Source organism: Carettochelys insculpta, chromosome 4 (assembly GCF_033958435.1).
Source record: "Carettochelys insculpta isolate YL-2023 chromosome 4, ASM3395843v1, whole genome shotgun sequence".
NCBI lineage: Eukaryota > Metazoa > Chordata > Testudines > Carettochelyidae > Carettochelys > Carettochelys insculpta.
In genome coordinates, this window is record NC_134140.1 from 131,713,112 (window position 1) to 131,726,476 (window position 13,365).

Genomic DNA, 13,365 nt, shown 5'->3' on the forward strand with positions numbered 1-13,365 from the left:
GTTTGCCGGTTTAGACAACCTGTTCGGAGGGACTAAAAAATGTGGTTACATAACAAGCAGTAAGCATACTTCATATGCAGAAATGGAGAAGATTTTGCCGCTGATGTGATATAAAGCACATTCCACCAGCAACTGTTACTACTAGACACACTGGAATACATCCTAGACACGAAAAGCCTGTCTTGCTGAACTCTTGGGGTTTACCTAGCATCCATCAACAGCCTACAGTTACCCAGGAAAGGGTTATTCTATGTATACTCAATTGACTACAAGGAGATTTTTCAGGAGACTCATCTTCCTAAAAGTCAAACACCTTGTCCTGACTAAAAAACTGCAACTTGGTTCTTGAATGGGTTTGAGAGCTCGTTTTTGAAGCAATCGCTTAGATACACTCCTGCATTTATAATGAATGTGGCGTTCTTGATGGCCAGTATGTTGGCTTGGTGAGTTGGGGACCTTTAGGTTGTACTTGCCTTTTACTCTGTTTTTCAAAGATAATCACATTACAACCAAACCCCAAGTTTCTACCAAAAGTACCTTCAACATTCCATGTTATCCAAGCCAGCTATCCTCTGGGTTTTAATCCTAAAATTCACCTGGGAACAAAGTTACACAATATCAGGAGCCTTCTAGCCTCCTTTCGTGACAGGAGTAAGTCTTTGAAAGATTCTCTCAGCGTCTCAAACACAGATTAAAAAAAAAAGTCTTTGAGAGACTGTAGACCATTTTGAAGTGGATATCAGATGTATTTATTGCCCACCTTACGCTCTCCAAGATCACTTGGACATAGACAAGTCTAAGGCGAGCAGCCATGTTAGTATGCAGCTTCACAAAAAATGAGCAGTCCTGTAGCACCACGACACATCACCTCAGCCATGCTGAACGTAGTGCTAACTGTGTCCTCAAAAACAACTCTAACACAATTGAAGAGGGTGTGGTAGTCATTATGAATGTCAGACTATGAACAGCAGGTCCCCAGGCAGATTCTGCAGGTCGTCTTCCTCTGAACCCCCTGTGGAATACCAAAAGAAACACCATTTGCTCAAGAAACTCCCTGCTTCAGTTCGGGACCAAATCCACACTGACATGGCCACAAAAGCCATAGCCAGGAGTATTCTATGTGCTACTCGAGATCCATAAACCTGAAAAATTTAAGTCACATCTTTAAGGTACCCCAGGACTGCTTGTTTTTTGATAGCTATATATACTCATTCTGCAAACTTTTCTGCTTCACTGTTTCTGAAAAATGGTTCCATTTTTGAAATATGTACAGCTGCAACTTTAACCTTTGTCAATACCTTTACTGAGGGTGCAGTTGGCCCTATCTCCATATCCCACTGCCTTGTGGGTTATCCTGGAAAGGAGCAAGGCTAAGGGAGTAAACCCTGACAGAAAATCCGGAGGGGAGTCTTAAGGCAGTTCTGTGCCAACTTCTGGCATTGACCCGGCAACTCCTGCAGCTGAGCTGGTACCAGACGTAGGGGTTATCCTCTTCTTTGGACTATATCAGTAAAGCCGAGAGGGGAACACTGGTGTCTGGGCAGCCCAGGGTCCCAATAATCGCCGGAGCTCGCACCTGGAGAGGTACTCCAGCATCGCTAACAGTGTTGAACCAACACGGGAGGCAACAGATACCGGTTATAAGGTCTTGCTCGATTGGCGTAGAGAACGAGCGCCAGGGGTTGACACATGCAACAGGTGCAGCAAGGACTGTCGCTCTCGTGTGGGTCTTCAGTCACAGCCGACGCTGCAAATAAGGATGCTGAACGGAACTACGAAGGGCGCGATCCATAGTCTACGTAGACTGAAGGATGCTGCTTCTGCTACTACTACTATGTAGTACTTTCTATGTACTACTATGTAGTACTTGGCCCTATGTACTTTCTGAAATACTTGACTCACCTAAAGCCCCCTCCTGTGTAAGTGGTCTTGCTCTTCTGTCAAGGTAGCCCATGCGGCCTGACCACCCTCTCTCCTCCCGCTTCACACAGGCTACCTCTGCTTGCTGAGTCCAATCAAAACAGACTTCTAGTCAGAGACTTACTCTGCAGAGACTAATGCACCTCTGCAAGTATTTGCAGTAACACTGGGTAGTGTTTTCAAAAGAATAGAATTTTAGTCAACTGGTATGCGACTGCTGAAGTCCCGAAGTTGGCATAGAGGAAAAAAGTTAAGACATTGTCCATTTAGATGACACAGAGCAACCTACTGGTGTAGTGAACTACATTTTAAATCTGTGTTTCTCCCCTCTTTGTCCATCCCATGTGAAGGATCCAGTCTCTTTCAGAAGCCAAGGCCTGGTCCATGCTTAATAAAATATAGGTTGACTCAGCTCTGTAGCTCATGCACAGGAAAAATCTACACACAAAATGATGTAACTAAGTTGTCCTGCCCCCCTGCTGTAGAATTCTTTTACAACCCAGCCTCTTAAAGTGAGTGATTCCCTGCACTGCTGAGAGAACCTCTCCCATTAATGTACCTAGGGTCTACACTGCAGTGCTATAGAGTGGCCAATTGTTGTGTTTCACGTGTAGATAAACCTTCGCTCTTCATTATCTGCCTGTCGCTTCAGTTCTTTTGTTCTCAAGTTGGTCTCTGCTTAGATTCCCTACTGAGAGGTTTAGGAGAAAATCTTGGCCACTGGTTATTAGATATGAATGATCTGGCCAGTGGGGCTTCCTATTACATCATTTAGATTTTGCATTGGTCACTTTCAACAGACTCCAGCCACTTCCATAACAAGCCATTCATTAAATCCCAGATGATAAAGCCACACACACACACCTCATATCCTGCACCATTCTGAGTGTAGACTTAACCTTTCTCTACAGCCATCAGTAGGTAGCAACATAAAATACACAGGGAAACGTGCATCAGGAAAACATCACCAAAAAAACTCCCTTTGTGGAATCCTCTCCCTGACTCCTGTGGTTATCAATGGCAAATCTCCCTGTGATAAAGTGAGAATTTGTAATAGTTATAAATCCTATGCACCTCAGCTTCCCCATTACATTGCTACTCAGTGGGGGAAATGGGATTGCTCTCCAGGCAGAGGAAGTGATAAAGGTTGTAACTGTCCTCTGGTTGTCTGAGCAGACTGCCTGGCTCATTACAAGGATTAGCTGAGGTTGACCTCTAGAAAAAGAAACTGTGAGAAGACAGCAGATAGTTTCACTGATACTTACCAACCCCAGACTGCAGAGAGAAGGCAGGATGAGCTGGGAAGCCCAGCAGAGAAACACCGGCTTTCTACCAGCTTCCGGGTGTGGTCAGAGAGGAGGGGAGACTAACTTTCTGTAAGAAGCTGATACTCCTTAGCTACGTCTACACGTCCTCCAGGGCTGGTGCCGTTGACGTTCAACGTTGACATTGGGCAGCACCACATCGAAGTAGGCTCTGCAGGGGAACGTCTACACGCCAAAGTAGCACACATTGAAATAAGGGTGCCAGGAACAGCTGCAGACAGGGTCACAGGGTGGATTAGCACTTCCGGGGCAACAGCTAGCCGCTTCCTTAAAGGGCCCCTCCCAGACACACTCAGCCTGCACAGCATGCGGTCTGCAGAGCCATAGGCACGCACACCTCAGCGACGCAGTTATGGACCAGCAGCAGCCAGAGGTCCACCCAGCCGCCCCTGTAGAAGCAGTGCTTGCCCTGCTCAATGCCATGCAGGAGGCAGCTGATCACATCCTAGCCACAGAGAAGGAGCCGCCCCCAGGGGAAGAGGAAGCAACCCCAAACCCTGCAGCCCCCCGCCCCCCTGCCACACACGCCGCCGGCTGTGGAGCTACCCCACGAGCACCGACTGGTGGGATCGGTTGGTGCTCGGAGAGTGGGACGACGACCGCTGGCTCCAGAACTTTCGCATGAGCCGGCAGACATTTCTGGAGCTATGCCAGTGGCTCACCCCTGCACTGAGGCACCAGGACACCGCCATGCGGCGTGCCCTCAGTGTGGAGAAATGGGTCAGCATCGCTGTCCGGAAGCTGGCCACTCCAGACAGCTACCGATCCGTGGGGCAGCAATTTGGCATCGGCAAGGCCACTGTCGGGGGTGTCCTCATGGAGGTAAGAGGACCCACGGGGGGAGGGGCAGGCAGCCTGGGGGGGGGGAGAGCCACACACACCCTGCACACCCCTCATTGGTGCTCTCCCATGTCCTTCCCCTGCAGGTCGTCCGCGCCATCAATGCCCTGCTCCTCCACAGGCTCGTGCGGCTTGGGGACCCGGATGCCGCCATCGCGGGCTTTGCCACCCTGGGCTTCCCCAGTTGCTTCGGGGCTGTGGATGGGACCCATGTTCCCATCCGTGCCCCGGAGCACAGTGGAGGACGCTACTTAAACAGGAAGGGCTACCACTCAGTGGTCCTCCAGGCCTTGGTGAACAGCCGGGGCCGCTTCCTGACATATATGTGGGCTGGCCTGGCAGCACCCACGACTCCCGGGTATTCCGGAATTTGGGCTTGTGCCGCCGGCTGGAGGCGGGGACCTACATCCCCCAGCGAGAGATCCCTGTGGGGGACACCACCATGCCCCTCTGCGTCGTCGCAGACGCGGCATACCCCCTCTGGCCCTGGCTCATTCACCCTTACACAGGCCATCTGTCAGCCAGCTAGGAGCTCTTTAACATGCGCCTGAACCACACGCGCCAGGTGGTGGAGTGCACATTTGGCCACCTCAAAGGGCACTGGAGGTGTCTCCTCACCCGCCTTGATGCGGGCCCCACCAACATCCCCCAGATTGTGGGCGCATGCAGTGCCCTCCACAACCTGGTCGAGAGCAAGGGGGAGGCATTCTTTCAGGGCTGGGCTGTGAAGGCTGGCAGGGCCGATGTGCAGCCACCCGCTGCCCCCAGTCACCAGGTGGACCCCGAAGGGACCCGGGTCCGGGAGGCCCTGCGGGCCCATTTTGACGAGACCGCAGGGTGAACGCTGGTAGGTCCCCCATTGCACCCCGCCATCCTCCACAACACTCCCTGCCCCTACGCCCACACCACAGAGCACCCAAGAGCACCCCTCCTACTTTTCTTGTAAATAAAAATAGACGTTGTTCGTGAAACCAGAAAACGTTGAACTCATTATTATTATTATACTATTTACAACCAAAATAATTATATATATGTATTATATGATGAAAGGAAAAAAAAAGGGGAAGACAAGGAAGGGGAGAACTATTTACATGGGGGGCAGGTATAATAAAATAACAGGGGTGTAATACAAACTATTTACAAAACACAAGTAAAGGGGATATGTACGGAGGGGGAGGGGAAGGGGGGGACCACGTCCTGGGCCCCACACCCCCTAATGTCCAGTGCTGGGTGTGGGCGGCCGCGACCTGCGCCTCGGCCTCAGCCCTGGCCGGGGCTGGCTGGGGGCCAGGCGGACTGGGAGATAAGGCCGGCGGGTGTCAGCAGGCCCCAGGTCCCCCTCGGCGGAAGGGCCCTCGGTGGTGGATGGTGGTGCGATGGCGGGTGGAGTGGCGGGTGGAGCGGGCAGAGCGGCAGCCAGCGTGGCATGGGGGGCCAGGTAGTCCGCGATGCACATAAAGGTCCCCCATGCCTCCTGGCGCCAGGCCAGCGCCCACTCCTGCAGCTCGAGGCGCCTCTCCTCCACCCGCAGGCGCTGCTCTGAGACCTCCAGCTGCCGCTGGAGGATCGCCAGCAGCTAGGGGTCCGTCGCTGTCGGGGAGTGGTGCTGAGTCTGCCGTCGTCCCCGCCCTGGGGCCAGTTGGTGCTCCGCCAAGGGGCTGGCCTGCAGTGATGGCCCCAGGGGGCTCTCCGGGACCACTAACACCTCGCCGGCGCTCTCCGGTCCCTCTGATGGTGCAGCTGCGGAACGCAGGGAGGAAAGAAGAGTGGAGACAGCTATTAGTGTGGGCCCCGAGCCGTGGCCCTTGTCCCCCCACCCCTCTGCTGCTGGTTCCCTATCCCTGCCCCTGGGAGATGCTGCTGCTGCTGATGGGTGTCCCACCCCCTCCCCCCGGGGGACCCTAGGTTCCGCTCCCCCCATCCCCAGGGATGGGGCATGGCACTGTCGTGTTGGTGGGGCAGGGGCTGATGCACTCTTCTGAGGGACATGCCACTGCTGTCCTTGGGGCCATGGTCATCTGGGCACGTGGAGGGCCCTGGTCATGTCTGTTGCCCCTGCCCCTCAACCCCAGGGGTGTGCACCGGGGGGGTACATACCTGATGGTCCGCTCCCACGGTAGGGGGACACCCAATGGGCGGACGACCTGCTGGAGCTCCGGGACGGCAGTGCGATGTGGAGCCCCCCATCGCTGGAGGAGGATCCCCCCTCCTCCTCCTCCTCCGGTGCCCCAGGGGTGGGCTCCTGGAGGCGCCCCTGGGGTGTGGGGCTTGCCTCTGGGGCGGACTCCACCTCCGGGGCCTGCTGGGGCTCGTCGGCCGATGTATCAAGAGTGGCCGGAGGGGAGGAGGTGTGCCGGGGGCCCAGGATTTCCCTGAGCTCCCTGTGAAAGGGGCAAGTGACGGGGGGCAGCCCCAGATCGGCCGGCCGCATCCCGGGCCAGGGCGTAACCCTGCCACAGCTCCTTCACCTTACTCCTGACGTGGTCAGGAGTGCGGGCAGGGTGACCCCGGGCGGCAAGGCCCTCAGCCAGCCGAGCGAAAGCATCCGTGTTCCGCCTCTTGCTTCCCATTACCTGGAGCACCTCCTCCTCACTCCAGAGCCCCAGCAGGTCCCGCAGCTTGGCCTCCGTCCAGGAGGGGCCCTGCTGCCGCTTCCCGGGCTGGCTGCCAGCCTGTGAGGCCTGGCTTCCGCTGGGGGGGGTGCCCTGGGGTCGCTTGGGGGGCTGGTGAGCGGCCACCGCTGCAGGGGTGGTGAAACGAGGCTGCAGAGAGGCATGCAGGCTGGCCGCGTGGCTGTGCTGCCGCCTGCACGCGCCCTCAGCTTCCTGCACAGGAAGGCAGGGGGTGGGGAGCTTTAAGGGGCCGCTACACGCGGCGACCATCGAGTTCAGGGGCTGGAGAGAGCGTCTCTCAACCCCTCAGCTGATGGCCGCCATGGCGGACCCCGCTATTTCGATGTTGCGGGACGCGCATCGGCTACACATGCCCTACGTCAACGTTCAACGTCGAAGTAGGGCGCTATTCCCATCTCATGGGGTTAGCGACTTCGACGTCTCGCTGCCTTACGTCGGTGTCAACTTCGAAATAGTGCCCGCCACGTGTAGTCGTGGCGGGCGCTATTTCGAAGTTGGCGCGGCTACTTCGAAGTAGCCGGCACGTGTAGACACACCTCTTAAGAGCCTGAAAGGGCAATTCAGTACCATCTGACTGGTGAGCTGCTCTGTCACATGCAGTGTGCACTGTATTAACCTTTATTTTTCTGTGCTAAACTAAAGCCTGCTTCTGCTGTGTTCCCATTAGGGAAGTAAATTCCTGTTTAATTAGTTAATAGATTAAATAGTAACAGATTACCCTTATTACCCCTCCTCTACTTAAGATACATTGATGACATCTTTATGAGTTGGACCCATGGTATAGAGATGTTAGAAGAATTCCAGAGACTTTAACAATCTGCACCCCACTATCAACTTACGCCTCAGTTACTCCACGCGAGAGATACATTTCCTGGACACTACAGTACAAATCAAGGATGACTTGATTGGTACCACACTGTACCGGAAACCCACTGATCACTATACTTACCTACATGCTTCTAGCTTCCACCCTGCACACATAACTAGATACTTTGTTTACAGTCAAGCCCTTAGGTACAATTGCATTTGCTCTGATCCTACTGACAGAGACCAACAATTACAAGATCTTTACCAAATATTCACAAACCTGAATTACCCACCAGGAGAAATAAAAAAACATATTGACAGGGCCAGATGAATACCCAGAGACCAGCTACTCCAAGATAGGCTCCAGAAAGCCAAGAACAGAACGCCTCTGGTCATTACCTACAGCCCCAGACTCAAACCACTGCAAGGAATTATTAAAGACCTACAACCAATCCTTAATCAGGATGCCACACTCCAGAAGGCCCTAGGTGACAGTCCTGTTCTCTCCTACAGACAACCTCCCAACCTTGTGAGGATTCTTACTCAACAAACACAGTCTATACCGCAGGAACACCAGTCCTGGAACTTTTCCTTGCAACAAAGCCCGCTGCCAGCATTGTCCACATATCTGTTCTGGAGATACCATCACTGGACCTAACCAGGTTATTCATAGAATCACAGGCACATTCTCATGTTCCTCAGCTAACATCATATATGCCATCACGTGCCTACAATGCCCAGGTGCTTTGAAAATTGGACAGACTTCAAACTCTCTTAGACAAAGAGTTAATGGGCAGAAAACAAACATAAAAACACTCCTGATCCACCAACTGGTCAGCCAGCATTTTAATGGAGTGGGCCATTCTATTAATGACTTAACAGTTTGCCTCTTACTGAAGAGGAATTTTCACACTACTTTGGAAAGAGAGGCTGCTGAACTCTCTCTTATATTCAAATTCAACACATTAACACATGGTTAGAACCAGGATGGGAATTTTCTGGGTCATTATAGGAGCTTGTTTGCATAGTTGGCTTAATCTAATTCTTGACTTCCCCCACAACCCCCTTCTGCCCCTCTACTCTCTGATTTGCTCACCTTGATCATTTTTTTTCTGATTTGTTCACCTTGATTACTATTTTTGGTTCTCTGTGCCTTAATGAGTCTGTTCTGGTATAGCTATGGTCTGAAGAAGTGGGTTTGTCCCACAAAAGCTCATCACCTAATAAATTATTTTGTTAGTCTTTAAAGTGCTATTTGACAGCTTTTTTGTTTTAATAAGTTAAGTTTAATCCATTAACTGATTAAACGGAGGGAGGGCAACTGGGCCTGCTGTGGCCAGGGGCTACTCCAGCAGCACTGGAGTGCCTCCCTAGCTGGGGTAAGTCTCGGGCTGTTGCAGACCCCACTGCATCTGATGAAGCGGGTCTTTGCCCACAAAAGCTTACTCTCTAAAATATCTGTTAGTCTATAAGGCGCCACAGCACTTCTTGTTCTCAAAGATACAGACTAGCATGGCCACCTCTCTGATACACTGTTTAACTGTAACCCATAAGCCTTTGAGTTAAGGTGAGGCATCCCAATTACACCTTAACATCCCTAGTTCCTGTTGACTAAAATCCTACCGCCTGAACCTGCTGCCTGGCTCTTACTCTGTGGGGCCGCCTGAGGGTGTGAGACAGGCCCAAGTCTGCCAGCAGCTGAACTCCTCAGAGCTGCGGCTGTGAAGCAGATGTGCCCAGAGACCACCGCTCAGGTCCGGCCGCACTGAGGCTAAAAAGGAGGGGTCCCCTGGGGCTCAGGCACAATGCAGGGGGTTGCTGTAGGAGTCTGTTTCTGAGCAGGGCCGCGACCCCGAGCCCAGAGACCTATAACAGGCCCCCTCCTCTCGTCCCTGGCGGTGAGCTCAGGAGGGAGCGCCCACCCCAGCACCCGCCCTCCCCAAGAGCCCTGCTTCAGCCCCATCCTTGGCCGCCTTGCCCCGGCCTGGGCCAGCCACGCCCCCGCCAGCGCCAGCCACGCCCCCATCGGCTCCCGTCCCGCCCCTCCAGCGCAGGGCCTTCCGAAGCCCCGCCCTCCGTCAGGATGACTCAGCCTCCCCCGCCCCGCCCCGCCCCGTCGGGTCCCGCGGGGATTGGCCCGATGTCCGCACTTCGTTCCCTGCCGCCTCGAGCCATGGCCGCTGCCTTCGACTACCTGGTGCTGGGGGGCGGCTCGGGCGGGCTGGCGAGCGCGCGGCGCGCGGCGGAGCTGGGAGCCCGAGTGGCGGTGGTGGAGCGTCAGCGGCTGGGGGGCACCTGCGTGAGTGTGCGGGGGGGAGCGCGAGGGGCTGGGCATGGGAGGGGCCGGGGTGTAAGGGTGTGCGGGGGGCCAGGGCGCAGGGAGGGGCCGGGGTGTAGGGGTGTACGGGAGGGGCAGGGTGGAGGGAGGGGCAGGGTGTAAGGGTGTACGGGAGGGGCAGGGTGGAGGGAGGGGCAGGGTGTAAGGGGTGTACGGGGGGCCAGGGTGGAGGGAGGGGCAGGGTGTAAGGGGTGTACGGGGGGCCAGGGTGGAGGGAGGGGCAGGGTGTAGGGGTGTACGGGGGGCCGGGGCGATGGGAGGGGCAGGGTGTAGGGGTGTATGGGGGGGCCAGGGTGGAGGGAGGGGCAGGGTGTAGGGGTGTATGGGGGGGCCAGGGTGATGGGAGGGGCAGGGTGGAGGGGTGTATGGGGGGGCCAGGGTGGAGGGAGGGGCAGGGTGGAGGGGTGTATGGGGGGGCCAGGGTGGAGGGAGGGCCAGGGTGGAGGGGTGTATGGGGGGGGGCAGGGTGTAGGGGGTGTATGGGGGACCAGGGCGGAGGGAGGGGCAGGGTGTAGGGGGTGTAAGTGGGTGGGGGGCCAGGGCAGAGGGAGGGGCGGGGTGTAGCGGTGTATGTGGGAGAGGGGTAGGAAGTAGGGGATGTGGGCAGAGGGGTGAGGGGCAGGGTGTGGGTTGGGGGTGAGGGCTGGTTTTAGGGGCTGTGAGCTGGGGGCCTGGGCAGGGAGTTATAAAATAGAGGATTTGATTTGTTCAGATAAAACCGTACTCTGCTAAGTAATCCTTGTTGTCTAAAAGCAAAGAGTAGAGAAGGAGGAAATATAGCAGAGTACAGAGCTGTGTTGTGGTGCAAGTGGAGGCATTTTACGACACTTCTGTATTCAGTTTCCCCTGAAAAGGTGTTGTAAATATATCGAAACTCCTTTCCTTCAGGCAGACAAGGCGGTGGATCCGTAGGTCATTTCTGTTCTTGCTTGCCTATTGACAAAAAAGGCTGCAAACTAGTGAGGAAGCTCCTTAGGAAGAAAACTTTTAATGGGAAATAGGAATAAGTTTGTATTACAGGATCACTAACAGGAAGGAAAAATCTTAATTTAATCTCTCATGAGCTCCAAGATTTCCTGTATCTCTGCTGCTCTCAAAAGTAAGTTCAGGGTGAACTGTGTGACACATACCAGTTAAAACAGGAAATCCTACTGCTTTGAGGAATGAACATAAGACTATTGTGTAAATATGGAAGCAAAAGGTGCGGCTGCTTGGTGATTGGTTTAAGCAGGTCTTTCCCCTTTCCGGCCTCTGAGTGCATCCCTTCAGATGTTTAGTATCGGAGGGGTAGCCGTGTTTAGATGAAATGAGGCTGTGCTCACGAAAGCGCATGCTGAAAACTTTTCTGTTAGTCTATAAGGTGCCCCAGGACCCTTCGTTTCAGATGTTTGGCATCTTGTCTTTGTGTCAAGGTGGAAGCTTGCAGTTTTATGCTGTTAGCTGGGAACTGGGTGTATTGCCTTTTGCTTATCACCCCAAATATGTTTTTGTGAGTTCACTGGTATTGTTTTCAACTCGAATTTGCTTTAAGGGTACGTGATTGTGAACTTACAGAAGGTGACCCTGTTATTTGAAAGACATTGGAGCAATATTAGCATAAAAGACTTAACTGTTGGAGAAATTGAGGCACAGAAGGGTTCATTTAAAAAGTTAATGCCAGAGATTAAAACCCAAAGCTGACTTCCAGTTGTGTGCTCTGATTACATGTCCGTTCCCTCCAAAAGTTGCACAGTTATGGGGTGAGAAGTATTAGCTGAAGGCACTGGGCTGTGTTCTTATTCCTTTATCAAAACTTCTCTGCAATCTTTACTATCCATTCTGAGAAGACAGGAAATCCTTTTAAGTATCCATTGAAAAACAACAGTTTTAAAATGAGCACTATGTTTTTTAACCTGTCTTAGATGGGTGAAGGGCTGCGTTTGTGGATGGGAGCCTCTGAATTTGCTTATTGAAACTAAAAGTGTCAGACGTGAATGTCTCTTTGCCCAACCCAAAATGACAGTATTTCTGCATTGTCCAGGGTGAGAGAGACGTGCATAGTTAGCATCAATTTTGGGAAGCCTCAGTGGGCTTGTTTTCTAACTATTGCTTTTATTAAGATACATGCTGACTAAATATTCTTCTCTCTTAGGTGAATGTTGGGTGTGTACCAAAAAAGGTAGGGTTTATTTTTCTTCTTTCATATTGTCCTTAATTGAAATGAATGTATCTGTATCATATTCTTCACAACAGATGATGTTGGGACAGTATATAAACTTAACAAGATGCAGCTACAGTGCAGGGCACTGGTAGAAATCTTCGTAGTCCTTACTTTGCTGATTTGCCTAAAGCTGAGTAGGCTGGTTAGACTGGTTGTAGATAAAATGAACACCTAAAGGACACATTTACCTTGGGCCCACTGATGCAGACCAATTAGTGAGATTACACCAGCAATATCTGTAAGAAGAATTTGTAGTTTTAATATTTTCATTAGTCAGTGTCACAAAAGCATTTTGTGAATGATCAACATAGCTCATCATTTTGAAGAGGTGACTAGTGTTATAATCTGAGCGAGCAGTGCTTCAAAAAGCTTATGAACGGATTTTGCTGGACTTCAAAAACACAGTTTATAGTTAAGTTTGGGCTGAATAGGTCGTGTGAGTGGAATGTAGAGAGACTAGTGTTTTCCTATGACACTGTTTCAAGTGTGATTTGAAATGAAGAAATGTGCATTAAAAATGGAATGCGACTTCCAAGTGCTGCTGTATATAAACTCGAAATTCTATGAATATGAGTAAGGTTCTACTTGAGTTGCAAGATGATTGGCTAATAATTTTGGCTGAGTTGCAGACGAGCCAGAGAAAATTGTGGAAGAGTAACGACATGATTTGCTATAATTTGTCGAAGAGTTGACATTGAGGGCTTTGGTTTCTGGCTGCCTGAGAGTGGATGCTCCTGCTGTCAAATTGCAGTGGAAGCTGATATTGTGATGTGTGTAACATTGCGAATGAATTAGAGTAGTGGTGTCCAAAATGAATTTGAAGATCTCCAAGTGGTCACAGTGAGGCGCATGTGCAGAGCTGGCAGAGGATGCTCCACGATTGTGGCTCTGAACTGCTTCACCATACTGCAGTGTCCAGTTCTACACATGTGACGAACAGAAAGCATATTGGACACCATGGAATTAGAGACTCAGGTATGAGGTTTCTTCTCCCTAATCCCCTCCAAATATTTGTGGATTAGATAGAGCTAGACAATCTGAGCACAGAAAGGGTAGCTTATAGTACAGGATGAACCTCTCTAATCCAGAACACTCTTGTTCAGCAAACTCCGTAATCTGGCATGATTTTAGTTATCCGGACGACCGCTTATCATGGATGTGGCCAAGTTTCCTGTGGTCCCATAAAGCTTGTTTCCAGCCACCAGTCCTGGCTCTGTCTTCTGTGCTGTTTAGCTGTAATTTACCCCTAAATGGCTACGTCTACACTAGCCCCAAACTTCGAAATGGCCACGCAAATGGCCA

General features: G+C 52.1%; 1 protein-coding gene across 3 annotated transcripts in view; it reads left to right on the forward strand.

Moving 5' to 3' along the window:
• Positions 1-9,623: 9,623 nt before the first annotated feature.
• The window catches only part of GSR (glutathione-disulfide reductase), a 34,576-nt gene continuing 30,834 nt past the window's right edge, over positions 9,624-13,365 (forward strand). For 2 of the 3 annotated variants that reach the window (XM_074993849.1, XM_074993850.1), the window contains exons 1-2: positions 9,629-9,824; positions 11,995-12,021. In XM_074993849.1, the coding sequence (XP_074849950.1) occupies positions 9,666-9,824; positions 11,995-12,021 (186 nt within the window). In that variant the 5' untranslated portion in view covers positions 9,629-9,665. Of the gene's footprint in view, positions 9,825-11,994; positions 12,022-13,365 lie in introns of all 3 variants that reach the window. The other variant, XR_012645493.1, reaches the window with a different exon arrangement.